Source organism: Macaca thibetana, chromosome 4 (assembly GCF_024542745.1).
Source record: "Macaca thibetana thibetana isolate TM-01 chromosome 4, ASM2454274v1, whole genome shotgun sequence".
Taxonomy (NCBI): Eukaryota; Metazoa; Chordata; class Mammalia; order Primates; family Cercopithecidae; genus Macaca; species Macaca thibetana.
The window spans coordinates 147,052,193-147,070,187 of NC_065581.1; the positions used below are offsets into that span (position 1 = coordinate 147,052,193).

The following is a 17,995-nucleotide window of genomic DNA, read 5'->3' on the forward strand; positions in this document are numbered from 1 at the left end:
CACATGGGCAAGGCCAGTGCCAACGACCCCTCTGACACTTGTGTGTTGAGTAGGAATAGCAGCGGGACAATTCCCCACCTGCAAATTTTCCTAGAAGGACTCAATCCAGAAGGACAAAAGCAATTCACCATGGGCATGAACCACGTTTTTTCTTTCTTCTTTCTTTGGGATTATACTTAAAAGTTGGTTGGCAACAGGGATCCTCCTAAGGACCTCTTATCCAAGTGCCTGAGAAGCTGCTCTGGGCTGCTTAGTGGGAAGGATCTACATTCTGCTCTCTGATCTTCATTTCTAGTGATCACAGAGCAGCCTTCCTAAGGACTTACACACTATTGTGTTATCCGCAGAATTTTGCCAGTAGTGGATAAGGCTTTTGCTTCTCAAGGCTAAACATCTCTCTTTCTAGCTAAGCCATCTTCACACATGCCATGAAATGACTGGACTTGAGATTTGTCAACAAAATGATCTCCAATTCCTCTAGCTTTCAAATTCTGTGTCTAAACTTGTGACTAAAATGAAATGAATTTCATGTTGTTTGGAAATCATGACTGTGAATTGAAAAGCAAATAAAAAGTGAAGTCTTAGTCTTCAACTAAGGATACCAAATTCCCCACGTTGCGTTATCCTCTATCCCTGACAATTTTCCTTTTAATTAAAACGCAGCCTGAGAAGCAGAATCTTGGGGAACATAAAGCAGTTATGTGATTCACTCAACCATTTGTATGCAAGTGTGACCTATTTAGCGTTTAAAATCCTATTTAATGCCAAAAACCACATTAGAGAATTCAAACAAAAGCTCACAGGGAGTCCCATAATGACACTGTTTTGATTATTCCAGTGATTAGCTTATTTCCTCTCTCTTTAGTAATTTCATTTAGAATAGTAGTCATTTTAAGAGCAAGTAGATTTTCTTAGTGCTTTACTAGTTTGCTGTGAAATTGGCAAGTGGCCAACCATCTGTGAAACTGCAATTATTACTGTTACTTAAAATTTATCAAACCTCTTCAGGTGCTATGGAAGTAATTCTCCCTGCCTATAAAGACAAGGCCAAGAAAAGCATTAACGAGATCCAACTTTGCACAAGAACAGACATTATCGCCCCATGTTTCAACCTACTAGCCCAAAGTTCCAGAACTGGTATTTGTGGACCCTGCTGGGAAAAAGTTGAGTGAATGATGGTTTTGATTGACTGCCATAGTCATCTACTCTTCAGTGCCTGGGAATCTATTTCTTCCTCTCATGAGAGCTATGCATTCATTCATGCAGGCGTTTATTTGTCATCAGCATTTCTTGAAAGGGATGGGCGTGTAGGCTTCTACTGTAATTTATGAATAATTTTAAATAATTCCAGGGCAGTACTGCCTGGAATACCAGTTCCAGTACTGCCTCTTTTAGGGTCACCTGTTTCTTTCTTGCTTTTTTACATTTTTACACATTTAGCAATGAAACAGCGGGGAAGATGCTTGAGATACCACCACTGGAACTCCTCTCATTGCTCTACCAACCCTGGCCATAGATGATTCAAAGAAGGAGGTCTGAACAGTCCGGCTGAGGCCAGCGTGCTGCCCTCCAGCACTAAGAATCTACAAACACCCTTACCATTGTGAGCAGGTGGTTGCCTCCACCCCGCTGTTCTGCCGCAGACAGTGGCAGCTAGTGCCAGGAAGATGCAGCAATCCGCCGTGCTGCTGGCCTCCCAGGGGGAGGGCAGGACCAGTGCATTTCTTAAAGCCAGTGACCACACAGGCAGGCTCATCCGGGATGGACCAGGTCTACACCTGTTGTCCAGGCATCATTATTAAGTGCCTACTTTCACTTTTGAAAGTGTCAACCATTGGATAATGAATTGCATACTCAGCTTACTCAATGTCCCCTTGTAGCTCTGTCATCTATTATGTGACCTAACATTTACGTTTTTAACCTATACCAGCAGTATGAGGCAGTGAGTTCAGGAAGATTATTCTCCATTGTGTAAAGTAATATTTACCTTTATCTGTCCTGAAATTATTCTTCAAGCGTTATGGGATTGGTCCCAGCTCTAATGCTGAGGCTCAGTGAACAAGCTCATTTGCATGCTTTTACAGATTTTAGTTTTGTCCACACCAGGCCTTTGTCCATCCAGATGGATGGCCCTAGTCTTAGAGCCTATTCGCAGAGACCTCCACCCTGATCATTAGCTTTCCTTGTTAATCAGGCTGCAGTGGTGTTTGGAGGCAACTTGTCTGGCTGTCTGAAAAGTGATGCACAGTGGTTTGTCCTTTCAGGCACTGATGAAAGGCCATCTGGTAGGGGAAGGGCTTTTCAGCTGTATTACAATTTGTTTGAATTAAATGTTTTTTCTTTTTCTTTTTTTTTTTTTTTTTTTTTTTTTACCACATAGACAATGAAAGGACCTGCCTAGCAGGTGGCTCACAGTGAACCCTCTGTTTATGCTTGCAGAAAAAAGAAAGACAGAAAAATAAACAAAAGAAAAAGAGAAGAAATCAAGGAAAAAAGGAAGAAAAGAAGGAAAAAAGAAAGATCAGTGTATATACTAAGAAGGAATATTATAAATTCAAAACACTATTTGCAGGAGAAAACAAAACAAAACTTTGCTTTGCTATTTCATACCTTGGGCCTGAATTTGAAGGGCCAAATATTGTAAGCGATTGTAAAAAATTCCCTAGAAGGGTGCATTTAAGTGGACATGGTGATTTCTTCCTTTCCAAGACGCAGGAATTTTACAGAAAAACAAAGTACTCAAGAGTAATAGAAGAAGAAAGGAACATTTTGTAATAGAATTCTTACCCTTGTAGTTTATATTTATGGTTTAGAAGCTTGATTCCTTTAAAACAAGATGTATGAGTGTCTTCCATGTGCAAGGTATTTTGCTGGGCACTGAAAATATATAAACTGGATCTAATTTCAGCTCCTGTTATTTTAGACATTACGATTTGTTTTCTTGTGGAACATCAAGACAATAATTTACAGCCTTCCTGCTGAATTTTACTTGTTTCTATTTTTCTCTCATGCTAATAGTCATGAGAATCACTCAAGTGCTTCCTTATCTTACTATTGCAAGAACTTTCAAGTTCTTTAGAAAACCCAGTTCTTTCTCTTAAGAAAACAAATCTTAATTCATTGGGGAAACATGACATACATTTATTGTATATACGATCTGAGCCCCCATCAATTGGAATTGCCGGACATTTGGACAGAGGCTAGGCTGAAGTTCAACTTTATTTCGTCTTTGATCAAAGAGCTTACTAAATGGAAGTAAACAATACTTTAGAGAAAGATTTACATTTTTTCAAGGAAAAAACTTATTTAAACTGAGTGTCACACTTCTCAAGCAAATTATTTATGTTAAGTGCATGCTATTCCAACTCTTTATAAAAGCAGCTCATGATGGATCTCAACCTGAGAGCACTTTATAAAGCACTTAGTGTGCTACAATTCCTTTTTTCCTGAAAAATGAATGTTTTCTTTAAATATTAATCTTAATATATAACTCAGACACACAGTCTTCTTGGCTTATTTAATTTTTGAGGTCTGATTGCAAAAATTGACAAGAACATGTAAATGTATTTACAATCTAGGTACTTATGGGGTGGCAAAGTGACAGCAGTTAGTGGAGGAGGGATGATTATAAGATGCTGTGTAAGTTCTGAGCAGAAATATGAGCAATCTCTGCTTCATAAACATTGCACTGGAAGAATGCTCATCCGTTAAGTCTGTTGTGTGCCAAGGCCAGCATACACAGAACTTTCTTCTTTATGAGGAACCGTTTCTTGGGGGTAGATTTATATTGTCTTACATGTGTTTTAAATGTGGGCTTGAAGCCCAGAGAGTTCTTATGTACCCAGGTAAATAATTAACTTTGCAAACTATGAACATGTTTAATTTGGCTTTTGAAACGATAGTTCTGAGACCAATTGTGCCCTTCCTAATTTGGAAATATTTTCTTTCTGGTTTTTATTTTGACATGTACCCAGCCATCTACTTTTGTTGCTATTTCTAGCATCCCAAGGGAGCTGCTTCCATGGTTGTCATAGCGCAGACAAACACAAAAGAAAACCAAGAATTCGGTGCTTTCATAAAGCATTTATTTTTATTTGAAAACATTATACAGGCATGACATTGCCACAGCCAGTCCATAGGGGAGCATGCAAATATCAAAAATGGACAGTTTGTTGAACTTATCGGTGTAAATTTTTTTTGGTTCGTATTTTCCATCTGCAGGGTTGTCAGAATTAGTGTGCTTTGTTATGTGGCTTAACAATAGACTCCTACCCATGGGGTAAAATCTGTACTGGTAGCTAGCTGGGGACTACTAAATAGTTATAAATCAAAAAGAAACCCAAAACAAACAATACTACACGCTTGTCAAAAGGTTAATAGCACAAGTTAGCAATATCTAAACTAAACATTGAAACAATTTCATGGGACATGGTGGTGCAAATTTTTCCATTGCTTGGTCACCTGGTCATGTATTTGAGAGTCTGTAGATGTGGGAAGATCTGACCAAGGCAAGCGCTGTCCCCAGTGCAATTTTTCATTGAGGAAGTGAGAACCACCACTTAATCTCTAGCAGGGTTTAGGAGAATTGTAGTTTGCTTTTACCCGATCAAATTCTGCACAAATTGCTAAAGTCTTACTCATTGAGGAGAGATTGATTGTGGACTGAAAAACTGAAATTTTTGCTGGTGTCTACTGAGGTTATGAAATCTCAGAAACTAAAACAGCTAAAGTTAATGTTGTCCTACTCCCATTTCCCACCCCATTCCCAAAGGATCAATGTTTTTTACACAGAAAAAGAACTTGTTCTTTGCAATTTTTTTTTTTTTTTTCCTGAAGGGTCAGTCTGGAACTCCTGATCTTGAACAATTCAATATATTATCAGCCTTTCTAAATGGAGACAAACCAACACATTGAGGTCACCCAGGGACATGAAAGTCTCAGTACAAGGACACTGAATGATAAAGGGTATACAGCGAATTCATTTTAACATTCACACTTGGTTTCCATACAATGGAGTCAATTAAAATATCCTATAAAATAATTCAGATGGCAACCTTTAGCCATCTGTTGATTGCAAACTTTTTGGAAATTTATATTTTTAAAAAACTTCAGTCTACTGAGTGGACTTGGAAATAATTTCATCCACTTGCTTCTCATAAGACTTTACTAAGTGTCTACAAATCAATGTCATAAAAATGAATCAAAGACGAAAACATCTGGCTTAAAATAAATACTAAAAATGCAATAAATCAAGCAAATTATTCAAACCAAAGGAATGTAAACACAAAAATAAAACCACAGTCTTTAAAGGTCTTCGGATCTGAATGGACAAAATATTCAGAGAAAGGTATTTAATTGGTTGAAAGGTAGCAGAGCGATGATGTTGGCACAGTTGTTTTGATTTGATAGAGCTTTAACGCTGATACTTTCCCCACGGAAAATAAAACATGTTTCCTAGGGGGCTGAACTGAGATGACCATTACATCTGAATATCAGAGAAGAGAATTTTTCTTCTCCATCTCCAAGGGTAAGTCCACTCACCCAGTGTAGAAGGCAGGCAAAAAGGCAATGTGGGTGCTGACAGACAGTGTGGGATGCTTTTGCCTGCCAGATTTAGGCCTTGTACAGGCACTCTGGGATCAGTCCTTCTACTGTAGTCTGTCCTTTTACTTTCCAGAGACCCCACTGGTGTTTTGCTTTGCTTGCTTGTGTAACATACATTGATTTAAATTGCCCAATGTCTCATAAACATGTATTTTTCCCCTATAAACCCTGTAACTCCATTGAGGATCTTTTTGAACGGTATTGAAGTCAGCCAAACTAAAAGAGTACGTTACATACTGACACATAGAATCTTTTCTAAATAATAGAGGTCTGTGGTGTTTCTTAATTTCCTGTGTTTGAAAAAGGGGCTATTTTAAGGGCAACAGATTAGACTAGTGACATATCATTCATAGTCTTATCAGGATCCTGCAGTATTCTCTGTGTCCATAAGAATGTTGTGTCAATATACGTGTTATTGAATGGATGCCAAATATGACCAAAATGCCAGACTTTTTCAATGATGACTTCGTTACCACTGCAAAGTGGCCAGATCAATTAAGCCATTTTCAAAGACTGCTCCACATCAGCACCTTGACTTTGTTAGGAGGTGGCACAACCAATGATTTTCCACAATAAAGGTAATTTCCATGCTGGTGTATTTTTAAAAAGGTGTCACAGAATTAAAAGGGCAGAGAACCATGGCTTTTTCCAGCGCCTTGATTAATTTCCATATTATCACTAAGGAAATCTAGAAAAAAAAGAAAAGATAGTTTTTGAAGAGAGGCTACAGGGAGGGGCAGAAAGATTTTATAATTATATATTGCCCTAAACACAAATGATATTATTTCTGGGGGCTCCCAAAAGCCACAGAAATGGAACAGTCCTTATCTTGTTATTACAGGGACTTGATTAGCAGAATCATGTGGCACAACAGAAAGGCAATGGCCTGGAGTAATCAGAGATCAAAATATAAAAAGGCTAAAATGTTTCTTTTATATCTATTCCTAGAATAGAGAATTATATGGTCAGTTGCCCCTCCCTACAAAGGTCACAGCACAAAATACTTATTGAGCAGGCAATCCAACAGGTAACAGAGGAAACCATGAGCCACCAGGTCCCTAGGATAAGGAAACTTCTCAGGGGTGGAGCTCCTGTGGCATGCATCACTCATATAGTCTGTGCAAAAAAATAAAGTATGACTCTTAAAAAGTGAATTGCCATAGAAAAGTGGGGTTTATGTTGACTACATGTGGGTCTGGCAATAGTTTCCATCAGGAGTACAAAACATCCTCCTGAAAGTTGGTGTGATAACAGTAACAATAATAATAATACAAATCATAATAACAATAATACTTGCTTTTGATTCAAAGGTTTTCACAGTAATGAACGCAGGGGAGTTGTGATCAGGATACACATTAGCTAGGCATCTTTCCGAGTCAGGTGGATTAGAGCCTGTGTCTCCAGTGATGTTGAGCTTGCTCCTTTCACAAGCTTTCAGAGGATTTGCTACCTTGCAGTCCACCTGTGTAAACTGCACCTAGTAAATACCTTTCTCTATGTACAATACAGAGATGATGGGCAAAAACATGGCCAATGAGTTGGCCTCAGTGGGCAGGGCGGGCCTCACCCTAGGCCACACGAACATGAGGCTCCTCTTCGGTCTCCTGGCCCAGGCTGGTGTAGGTGACTGAGGGTTCCACCTGAGCTGTGGTCGGTAAGTCCACAACAGGTCCTGAAGGATTGCGGAACTGCTTATACACTCGGGGGTCCTGGGCTATGTAGGTGGAGGTGGAGGAGTAGAGCACCAGCCCAATGAGGATGGTGAAGAAAGACAGGAGATAAAGTCCTGAAAACTAAAAAAACACAACAGTAAAGTCATTTGACAGCCAGGGCAGAACCACTGACACATTAATGAGGCATAGAGAGATGTGAGCAGAACTGCTTCCTCTCAGAACAGGCAGCGTGATGAGTTGGCCAATACCCTTGATGGAGAATGAATTTTCTCATCCTAAACTGGCTTGGTCCCATTGATTCCCCTTATCTTTCCTAGACCCTGTGGCTAACACAGAGGAACACTTCGCTAATGGTCTCTAAAGTGCCAATCTGAGGATCTGGTACGGTGCGAGAACTAGTTAAGCACAACTTAAAATGCATCAAGTTAAAAGCAAAAAATCTCCAATATCACTCAATAAAAAGTTGGTTGTTTGTGGCTTCATTAAACTTAGAGAAATACAGATATCCCCTTTAGGGTTGTAATGAAGCCATAAACAATGAATGGCTCACTGACGGCTGCATCAGGGCACTCTCGTTACACCTTAATCCAATTCAGACACTATTTGTCTTCCTAGTAGGAATTGTTATTGACTTTGGTAAATATCTTTGCAAGATTAGATTATCCTCGGACAGAAAGAAATAGTATAACATTCCATTCCTGACCCACTGATCTATAAACAAAACCAAACAGGGCTGTATATACAACATTCTGCTTCCTAATCTACTTGCTTGACAATTCAGAGAGTTTGGGGGGAGAGGGAGAGAGAATACTGGTTTATACAAGTCGCAAGAATTTACGTATGTTTGTGGAAACTTATGACTTCTGGACCTTCTTGAGTAGTTACACTGGAAGTAGTTACTTCAGTAGTTACTGGGGAAAGAGTATGGTAACAATGTGAGTATTGCCATTTCTTGTGTTTCATTCATTCATTCATTCATTCACTCCTTCATTAAATGAATAGTTTCTTATATGCCTTCTCTATATCAGACACTGAACTGTGTACTGGGGAAAGAGAAATGAAAAATATATGTTGATCCCTACCATTTAGGACTTAATTGTCTCAGTGGCCAAACAGGTACAGATAGACAAAAACAACACAATGCACGTACAGCATGCCAAATCTCATTTCAGTCAATAGCTAATAACCCAGTCTTGACCACATCCTGTGTCCATGGGGAAAAAGGCATCAATTTTATTGTCCTTTTTAATGCTAATACTGAAAGAACTAAAAACTGCTAAAAAGACAAAAATTAATTGGAAGTTGGAAGAAAGGAAGACAGGAAAATGACCCAGAGATCCTATGAAGTAAGTTACAAGGCTATAATAAAAAGCTAAAAGATGGCTCTAATTGTAGTTCAATAATAGGAAAGGAAGTCTTGAAAATGGCTCATAAAAAAAGGTATCCCTGCAACTAAACGTCCCTGCTACAGTGTTGTTTTCTTTCTTTCTTTTTGCAGCAGCAAGGGAGCTAAGACTAAAGATGCTTTTCTGATTTTCTTTCTAGAGCACTCCACACCCTGTCCCTCAATTCCTTTATTTTTCACATTGAAACCATATGATAACCCTACTTCAGATGGATTTATGTACTAGACTCAGCTTGTAACAGCTTCATTTAATTAACTTGACATAATTCACTTTTCCCAATGAAAATAAATGTGCCTTATTCTTTGATTCATAAATTTGTAAAATAAAATGGTAGAAAAAGAAGACCACTAACGGTACAGTCATGTATGATCTCAGAAAACCTATTTACACTCAAACTTGCTTCCTGAAATTCTATATTCAGGAGCTTCACCCTTTACCTGAAACTTCGGTGAATGAAATAGGTCTGTTCCTAACATTACCATCACTTCAAATATTTTATTAATTACTTTCACTTTCAAAACTCTACCCATACGTCTCTAGTTTCAAGCAAAGGGTCTTAGGTGTGAACCTGCCTCTACTGCAGCATATGGAGGTAGAGAGACGACGAATGAGCACTTTATAGTTATCCCTGCATTCTAACCACCAAGCTGGCTTCAGATCTCAGCTCTACCACCTTCTAGCTTCAATTCTGGACACATTTCTTAACCTTTCCAGGTCCAAGCTTCCTTAGCAGTAAAGCACACCTATTATAGGGTGGTTAAAAGATTAGATTCGATAAGGCATGTAGAACACTTATCACAGTTTCTATCTTGCTGCAAACATTCAATTCACATTAGCTTCATTCTTATTATTTTTTTGTTATTACTATAGCACTTATTTTATCATAGTAATACTGATATATCTTATAATAATCTGATATAATCATTGATTAAATTGTCTTTTTTTTCTTTTTTCTTAAGACAGGGTTTCACCTCTGTCACCCAGGCTGGATGCAGTGGCACAATCATGGTTTACTGCAGCATCAACCTTCTGGGATCATGTGATCCTCCCACCTCAGCTTCCCGAGTAGCTGGGACTACAGGCACCTGCCACCATGCCTGGCTAATTTTTGTATTTTTTGTAGAGACAAGGGCTTTGCCATGTTGCTCAGACTGGTCTCAAATTCTTGGGCTCAAGCTGTCTGCCTGCCTTGGCCTCCCAAAGTGTTAGGATTACAGGCGTGAGCCACCGCGCCTGGCCTAAATTGTCTTTTTTCAGTAGTCTCTGGATTACGAGGTTGTGTCTTGTTTGACCAATGCCAAGTACAGAGCTTGGCACCATGTAGACATCTACTAAATATTATCTGCTATTTCTTTTTTTATCTTGAATGAATAATGGGGAAGTTTCAGACTAAAGAAAGAAACATAATAAAAAAATCAGCCTGTACCAGTGGAGTAGCTCAAACATTTTAGCTTTAAACTAGATAATGCAATGCCTTTCTAGTACATAAAATGCTCAACAAAAACCCCTTAAGAAGGAAGTCCTAGTATGAATCTACAATCATTGACTCCAAAAATCATCTTCAAACCTGGGGTCAGTCAGAGGAGTGTGATAGGACGATGAATTGGAAGAGACAATGAAGAAAGCCAGAGTCTGGATCGAAGACTCAGGGCTGCTGATCAGTGGACTGGCATAGAGATGTCATAAACTTGGGGTGGGCAGGATTTGGCAATTGAAATAATGTAGTGGCAGAGGCAGGAAAGGACTGAATACAGAGTATCCAGGTAGAAGGATTGGATTCCTCTCCATTTATGATTTTAGACTTGATCAGTATGACAAAGAATATACTGTGAAATTTTGTAAAGCGAATGCCCTCACCATTGTAAGAAATGATACTTTAATGGACTGCTTAAAGGATCATCCCTTTTTTGGACATGGAACCATCAGGTTGAGTGAGAAATTCATTACAGAATTGTTTTCTTGGGACATAGCTTTAGCATAGTAACACATAGTTTATTTTTAATGCACTTCTATTTAATTCATATGGAATTCAGTCAAAAAATAGCTCCAAAGATAGAGAGCATGGGATTTTATATGATGGAAGTATCTTGGAAGTCACCCAAGAGGCTTTATTAATAAATGGTAGAGAAATTTTTCATTTTAGATACAAGCCCCAAAAGACAGCAGTCAAGCAAGCATTATGATTAATCCGGATAAATGTTGAATGTTATAAATGTTGAGAGAAAGGTTTGCTTCTTAAAAAATAAAAGTAAAAAAAAAGTTTTATTTTTCCCTCTTTTTAGCTTAACTTGAAAAAGAAAATTGAATCAGGGATACCTAATAGAATGACCCTCTATTCTGGATGGTGCACTTTTCTTGTAGAGCATTCATTTCAAAAATCAATCAATCAGACAAAAGTATTGCGCAATCTAGGCTCCTTAACTTACTAACTGCAAATAAATACTTATTTCTACCTCCCCAAGTAACGAGAACAGGAACTTCTCTGGAATGCTACATGAGGACTGAAAGCTGTCTCTGAGTTACAGGTAAGGGAAGCTCAGGCAGAGGCTGGCTGTCTCCATTGGAGAGCCGGGGCTGCTTGCTGTCCAAAGTGTACTTGGAGGGCTTTCCCTTTGCAAACTGTAGCCATCAGAATATGCTGTTTTTTCTGTGCTGCAGACACACTTTTTCCTGCATTTTATCTAACTGGAAGCCTTAAGAATCTGAGAAAGGATAACTCCTGTATGAACACGACCATATTGCAGACGCTGTTTACTTTGCTGCTGTCTTTTTCACCTTCATGAGTCTCTTTGAGAACACAGGTCAGAAGGCACTCACTGTACATACTGAAAATCCCTGAGTGCTGCTTAAAACAATCTGACTGAGACACAAGCTATTATACAGGATGAGGTGGCTTGGAGGATGGATAATAAGCCTGTACAAAGCTCTTTAACTTCCAACCAGAGTTAAACCTAGCTCTTAGAAAGAAAGCTGGCCTGTCAGTTTGATTGCTATTTAGTTCCTGTGGCATTCAGCACATCACAGACCAAATTTTCATTTTATTTTTGGCATTTAACTTCTAAGTCAAATTTTAATAAACCTAAATCTATACAAGTAGAAAATCATGTGGTTTGAAAGTCATTTCAAAGTCCGTTTATAAATACATCAACTAGACTATGTGAAGAAGAGGGCAATGCTTCAATGGCAACTTTCTTTTTCTAGCTTGACTGAAAACATGGCAGAGGTCAGCAGAGGAGAACATGAGTGATCCCTAGAGAGGCGCAAAGTGGACTCTGGGTTTCAGCTTTACTTTTGTTGAATATATGTACCAACCACTTCTATATGGTGGGCCTGGGTTTTTCCTTTATCCCTGGGAAGTGTACCTTAAAGAGTCCCTTTAAGCATATGTCTCTGTGTAGCTTTTTCAAGGCTCCTAGCCTGGTGTGGTGATGCATGCCTGTAGTCCTAGCTACTCAGGAGGCTGAGGCAGGAGTTTGAGGCTGCAGTGAGCTATGGTCCTGCCACTACACTATACCTGCCACTACACTATACACAAGCTGTCTCTTTAAAAAAATACTCTCTCTTTCTCACTCTCTCTCTCTCTCTTACACACACACACACACACACACACACACACACACACACACACACACTACAGGCCCCTTTTGCTGACCTGATACCATCTGCCTTCTGAAATTGCATTCCTATAATGAATGCTTGCTTTCCTTGAGCACAGTGAGTAGCCTGAGAGAACACTGCCCCGATGGCTGCTCATGTACCACACATGAGCGAAGGCCAATGCTGTCAAGCCCTCAGATGTTCCCAAGGCTATCTATGATGAGTGAAGGAAGCAAACACCAAATATTTCACACCATAGCTCAAGGGTGCTATTACTGTTAAACTTCAAAAGACATGTTACCTTTTGAGGCTCTATTGGATATGAGCCTGCCATTGAAACAGGCATACTACTTGGAAACATGATAATGGCAAGAGTTAAAACTGGTCCATGAACTGCATAAGGAGGCTGCACAGAAATGAATACAAGGATATTTCTAAGTGTTATTAGACATTGCTTCTGATGAAAAGGCATTTCTCATATATGAAGGATATGTGGCCATAACGTGGCCATAATAACCATGTCCTTTCTAGTTGTTATTCAGTTTATTCTTTTAAAAAGACAAAGATGTAATTAAACTTTCCCATATATTTAACTCTTTGGTAGAAAACATCTATGAGGGTAAAGTCTTGGAATCTGCAAGTTTAACAGTTGCTTCAAAATCAATGCAACCATGGGTAAGTAGAAAAATACCTTGCAGTGATTGGTCATTCTCAACGTTACGTAGCACAACCCAGAAAATGTGGGTTTAGGAGCTACTAGGGAGAATTTCCACATAGAGAGATTGGTCTGTTAACTTCAACAGGCACATTATTCCTGGGAAAAATGAGACTTTTAATTAAGTTTGTGAAAACTGTCCTGCTTATTCTTTGCCATGTAAGACAAAGTATCCTTTACTTAACCTACTCTGTGAAATAAAATGCACATATGAAAATAAATCAACTTGCACACTAACCATAACTTCTAGATCAAGAAGGAATAAATAAGCCCAACTCTGTTTAAATTGGAAGCAGATTACCAGTTTGGAGGTTCTGGGTACCAGAGTAGTTTTAAAGATCCATCAGTGACTAAATTAAAGTAATATGTGAATTAAGAATAAATCATTCACTCAATGTAATGCTGCTATAGTGAAGAATAACTAAAAGGGGAGTCCCACTTTATATGTGAATTAAAGGGTGGACCTTTTGGCAACTATCTTAGAAGAAATGAAGCCAACTCTCTGCGTGTCCTTATGGGGAGGGAGAGGACAATTCAGCATTGATAACACAGCTCGTCTCTTGGCAGCCCCGTGCTTCTCAGAGGGCTGAGGACCATACCGGGAGCTTGGGTACAATTGCTTGGTGTAGGACAAGAGGATGTTGGTCAGTGCTGAGCACGCTGTAAGCTGTGGCCTGTAACGGTAAGACCCTGGGACGAAAAGCTCTGCCAGGTCCTGATCTATTGCCATTGGGCCTGAGCCAATTGCTATTCAGGCCAAGACAACTAGACGGACCTGGCTCCATGGAAAAACCAACACAAACAAGTTGATGCCTGACCTCCTAATTTTGGCTCTGCACTAAACTAACAAGATCATTTTTATTAGTATGAAGTACATTAAAAATGCAAAAGTTCAGCTTCTGGGCTTACTGAACTGGAAATAAATTGCCAGAAGAGACCAGAGCTGTTTCAAATACTTTCAAACTCCTCAATTACTGCTCTGTCTCCTATTCTCATGTCCTTTATTTCTCCTCTTTTCTTTTTTTCCTTATTTCCTTTTTTGTTAGAAAAAAAAGGACTAAATCTTTCTGGTTAAATATTGTGATATTTTGCTCTTCTAGGTCATTCAATGCAAAATATGAAATATGGGAAAGTCACATAATCTACTGACAGATACCAAAATCAGTTGTCTTTAGAGACTAAGAATAATGACCCCCACAAACCCCTGCCTCCCATTCTTTCTCCAGTTTGAGAATTTGAATCTCAATTCATGTTAATTTAATCAAGACAAAAATAAACAAACGAGTGCCTCAGTCAGAATGCCAAATGGATTCTGTATTCGTATCAGAAAACCAAGTCACTGCTAAGATTTCAATACTTGGGAAATGATTTAATCTCCAAGCATTGTGTTGTTAAAGCAAAGAGAAGTAGCAACCACGGCCCTTGCCTCTGTGTGCCTATGCCATCACCCAGGGCAAGGCTCTGCTCTGAGCTGTAATCCCAGTTTGGTTTATGAGGTCTTCTGTTTAGTTTGCAAAACCAATTCATTTGGCAGTATAATTTGTGCAGCCAATCACATCTAAGGCCAATAAGGGTTCTTTTATAGGCAAATATCTTCCCCTGTGGGTAATTTCACACATGAGTACAGCAATCGGGAACTAAAAATGGATTTCTGCCATTATCTTTTATATGACAAACAGACATTTTCACTTGGTCTGATGAACTGATAGAAATCCTTGTTCACACAGATTTCTATTTTCTGCATTCCAGCAAAAAAGAGAGGCCATAATAGCCAAGTCAGAAGTGGAACAAAGGGGCTTACTCTGTGGGAGTGTTTAATTATAGGCTCAATTACAACAAAGACCATTCAATGGCTCATTTATGTCACCTTCCCGTGCATCCTTCTTATTATCAGCAGTCAAAAAGACATTACATTTGTGTGGGAGGCACACTGAGCAGTGGCCTTCACTCCGTTTGGACTTTTGCATCACAAGACATCTATTTTCCCTCTGCAAAACACAGAGATACATGCTGGGCTAGAGCAATTTTGTAAGAGATTGAATTTTAAAGCCAGGGAAAAATACTGAGTTTATAGAAGTGGTAGTGTAGCAGCTCAACAGATCCCAGAGACTCCTGCCCCATTACAATGGAATCAAGGGGTGGAAATGGAAGTGTCATCATTTTCTATTAGCTCTGTTAGCCACTAGCAAAATTTTTGCTTCCTGCCACTGCAACCTTTGCTCTGTTGATCTTAAAATTTTAGGGTCAGAGAGAAGAACGCTTCTGCCAGAAGATAGAACAAAGATTCCATGCAGGGAAAGTTGAGGCTGCCGTCTGGCCACTTTGGGCTCCTCATGCTTCTGAAACAGTAGGCAAAGAAGAGAGTTTCAGTTCTGTCTGGGTGGCTGACCTCAATTACCAAGGGGAAACTGGACTACTACTTTCCCAGGGAAGTAAGGAAGAGCCTGTCTGGCGTTCAGGAGGAGATCCTTTAGGGTATCTCTTAGGATTATCTCTTAGGATTATCATGATCTGTGATAAAAGTCAATGGAAACTACAATAAATCAATACAGGCAGTACTACTAATGTCCCTGACCTTTTAGAAATGAAGGTTTGGGGTCACTTCATGAGGTAAGTAACCATGACCAGTTGAAGGCAAAGGGAACACAGAAACCATAGTGGAAGAACATACCAGCAGAAACCATGTGACCAGTTACAGAAACGAGAACTGTAATTCTCATAAATTTCTTCCTTGTTATGAACACATTTATGTGTGTGTATATATAGCAAATATATTTGTTTTCTTCCTACCCTTGTCTCCTTATTATATAACATAACATTATATAGCATTGACTTTACATCATAATATGAAAGGATATGAAGGAAAAGAGTGAACATCATCATTTAAGGACTTTGCATCTGCCTTTAAGGCAAGGGTTAGTGTGTTTTCCAATTGTATGCAGGATAGTCATTCATGTTAGGCAAAAATAGCATCTTATTATTGTCTTTATTTAGAGATTAAGTATTATTTAAAGACATGTGTAATTGATGCCAAGTTGAAAAGGGACGGACTTGTGATGGTTAATTTTATAAGTCAACTTGGCTGGGACACAGTACCTAGGTATTGGACCAAACAGATGTTTCTGTGAAGGTATTTTTAAAATGAGATTAACATTTAGGTCAGTAGACTTTGAGTAAAGCAGATTGCCCTCCGTAATGTGAGTGGGGTGAGCCTCACCCAATCAGTTGAAGGTCTTAAAAACAAAAAAAGACTGAGGCCCCCCCAGGAAGAGAAAATTGTACCCCTAGACTGCCTTCAGACAACTCTTTCTTGGGTTTCTATCCCGCTGGTCTTCCTTGCAGATTTTGGACTTGTCAGCCTTCAATGGCCTGAACCAATTCCTTAAAATCAATCACTCTTTCTCTCTGAATACACACACACACATACACACACACACACACATTCCTGTTGATTCTGTTTCTCTGCTGACTAATATAATTGGTAACATGACAATCTGTGACACTAAAGATCTTTGACTCTGATGTAAACTTGTAACAAGTCCTCTTTGTGGTAAGTTTTTAGAAGTGCAATGATATTTTTCAGGGAATATCAAGTGGTGTTTCATCATACGAGCTCTAGAATCAAAATCAAGGGATTTACATTCCTGTTTGCCTCTTCCTTGCTGTGTCTTGGACAAGTTCCCTACGTCTCCAAGCCTCAGGCCACCCATCAGTTAACTAAGGACAATAATAGCACCTGCTCTATGGAATCACTGTGAGCACTGAATGAGATGAGATATAAAATTCTTGGTGCAGTGCTTGCCACATACTAAATGTTAAACAAATGTCAGTGATTGTTATCTTTACATCACAAAGAGTAAATTCTAAAGCCAAGATTGGTATAAAAATCTTCCTCAGATGCCTTTCTGAAAAGTTCACCACAAATCAATTTGAATTGCAAATGCAGTTATGGAACTGGCTATTTAAAAAAAAGAACAGAACAATCAAACCATCTGGAATGGAACACATTTTTGTCAGTGCAAATAATCAACCTCTGGTTTATAGACTCCATGTTTGGGCCTGTTTATTTCAAGATTTCTTTTCCTTCTTTCTTTCTTCTTCTCTCTTTTTTTTTTTTTTTTTAAGAGATGAAGTCTTACTATGTTGCCCATGCAGTGGCTATTCACAAGTGAGATCATCACATACTATAGCCTCAAACTCCTGTTCTCAAGCAATCCTGCCTCAGCCTCTCAACTGAGATATTTTTAATAATGCATAATTACATAAGTCACAGGAATCCTCATAATTTTCTATTCTGTTTACATTGTTTATCAATTTTGAGCAACTACTCTGCATTGGCACAAATCATGTTTGCGCACCCATGAGCATATATGAGTAACTCTAGCAATTCACTTTGCTTCCTTGGTGTGGTAGGCTGAAAAATGGTCCACCAAAAGACATCCACATCTTAATTCCTGGAGCGTATACACATTATAATATTTGGAAAAAGAGTATTTGCAGATGTGATTAAATTGAATATCTTGAGACGAGAGATTATCATTGGTGCTATGGACTAAATTGTGTCTCTCCAAAATTCATATGTTGAAGCCTAACCCCCAGTGTGGTTGAACTTGGAGATAGGGCCTTTAAGGAATTAAAGTTAAATGAAATCATAAGGGTGGGACCATGGTCTGATAGGATTGGTGTCCTTTTAAGTAGAGACACCAGAGAGCTTGCTCTCTCTTATTCTAAGAAAACAATATTCAGGAAAGCATAATGAATAACAATTCTAAATTAGGTATGATCATCTTAGCAAACAAAGCTGCAGTCTACTGCTTTCAAAGTATTTTTGTATATATCATTTCATTTCATTTTTAAAACACCAATCCCTCAGAGAAGCATAGAGTACCACGATAAGCATCTTGATGCTAAGGAAGGTGGAGGTGTGAGGAGGTTTAGTAGCTACTAGGAGGTTTAGCAGCGCACTTAGGTCTCAGATCTTGTAGTGACAGCTTACACAG

At 38.9% G+C, this 17,995-nt stretch overlaps 1 protein-coding gene across 3 annotated transcripts in view; it reads right to left on the reverse strand.

The window, feature by feature from the left end:
* Nucleotides 1-4,063: 4,063 nt before the first annotated feature.
* SLC35F1 (solute carrier family 35 member F1) overlaps nucleotides 4,064-17,995 on the reverse strand; it is a 400,531-nt gene continuing 386,599 nt past the window's right edge. For 2 of the 3 annotated variants that reach the window (XM_050786550.1, XM_050786551.1), the window contains one exon: nucleotides 4,064-7,397. In XM_050786550.1, coding sequence (XP_050642507.1) covers nucleotides 7,173-7,397 — 225 coding nt within the window. In that variant the 3' untranslated portion in view covers nucleotides 4,064-7,172. The remainder of the gene's footprint in view (nucleotides 7,398-17,995) is intronic. The other variant, XM_050786549.1, reaches the window with a different exon arrangement.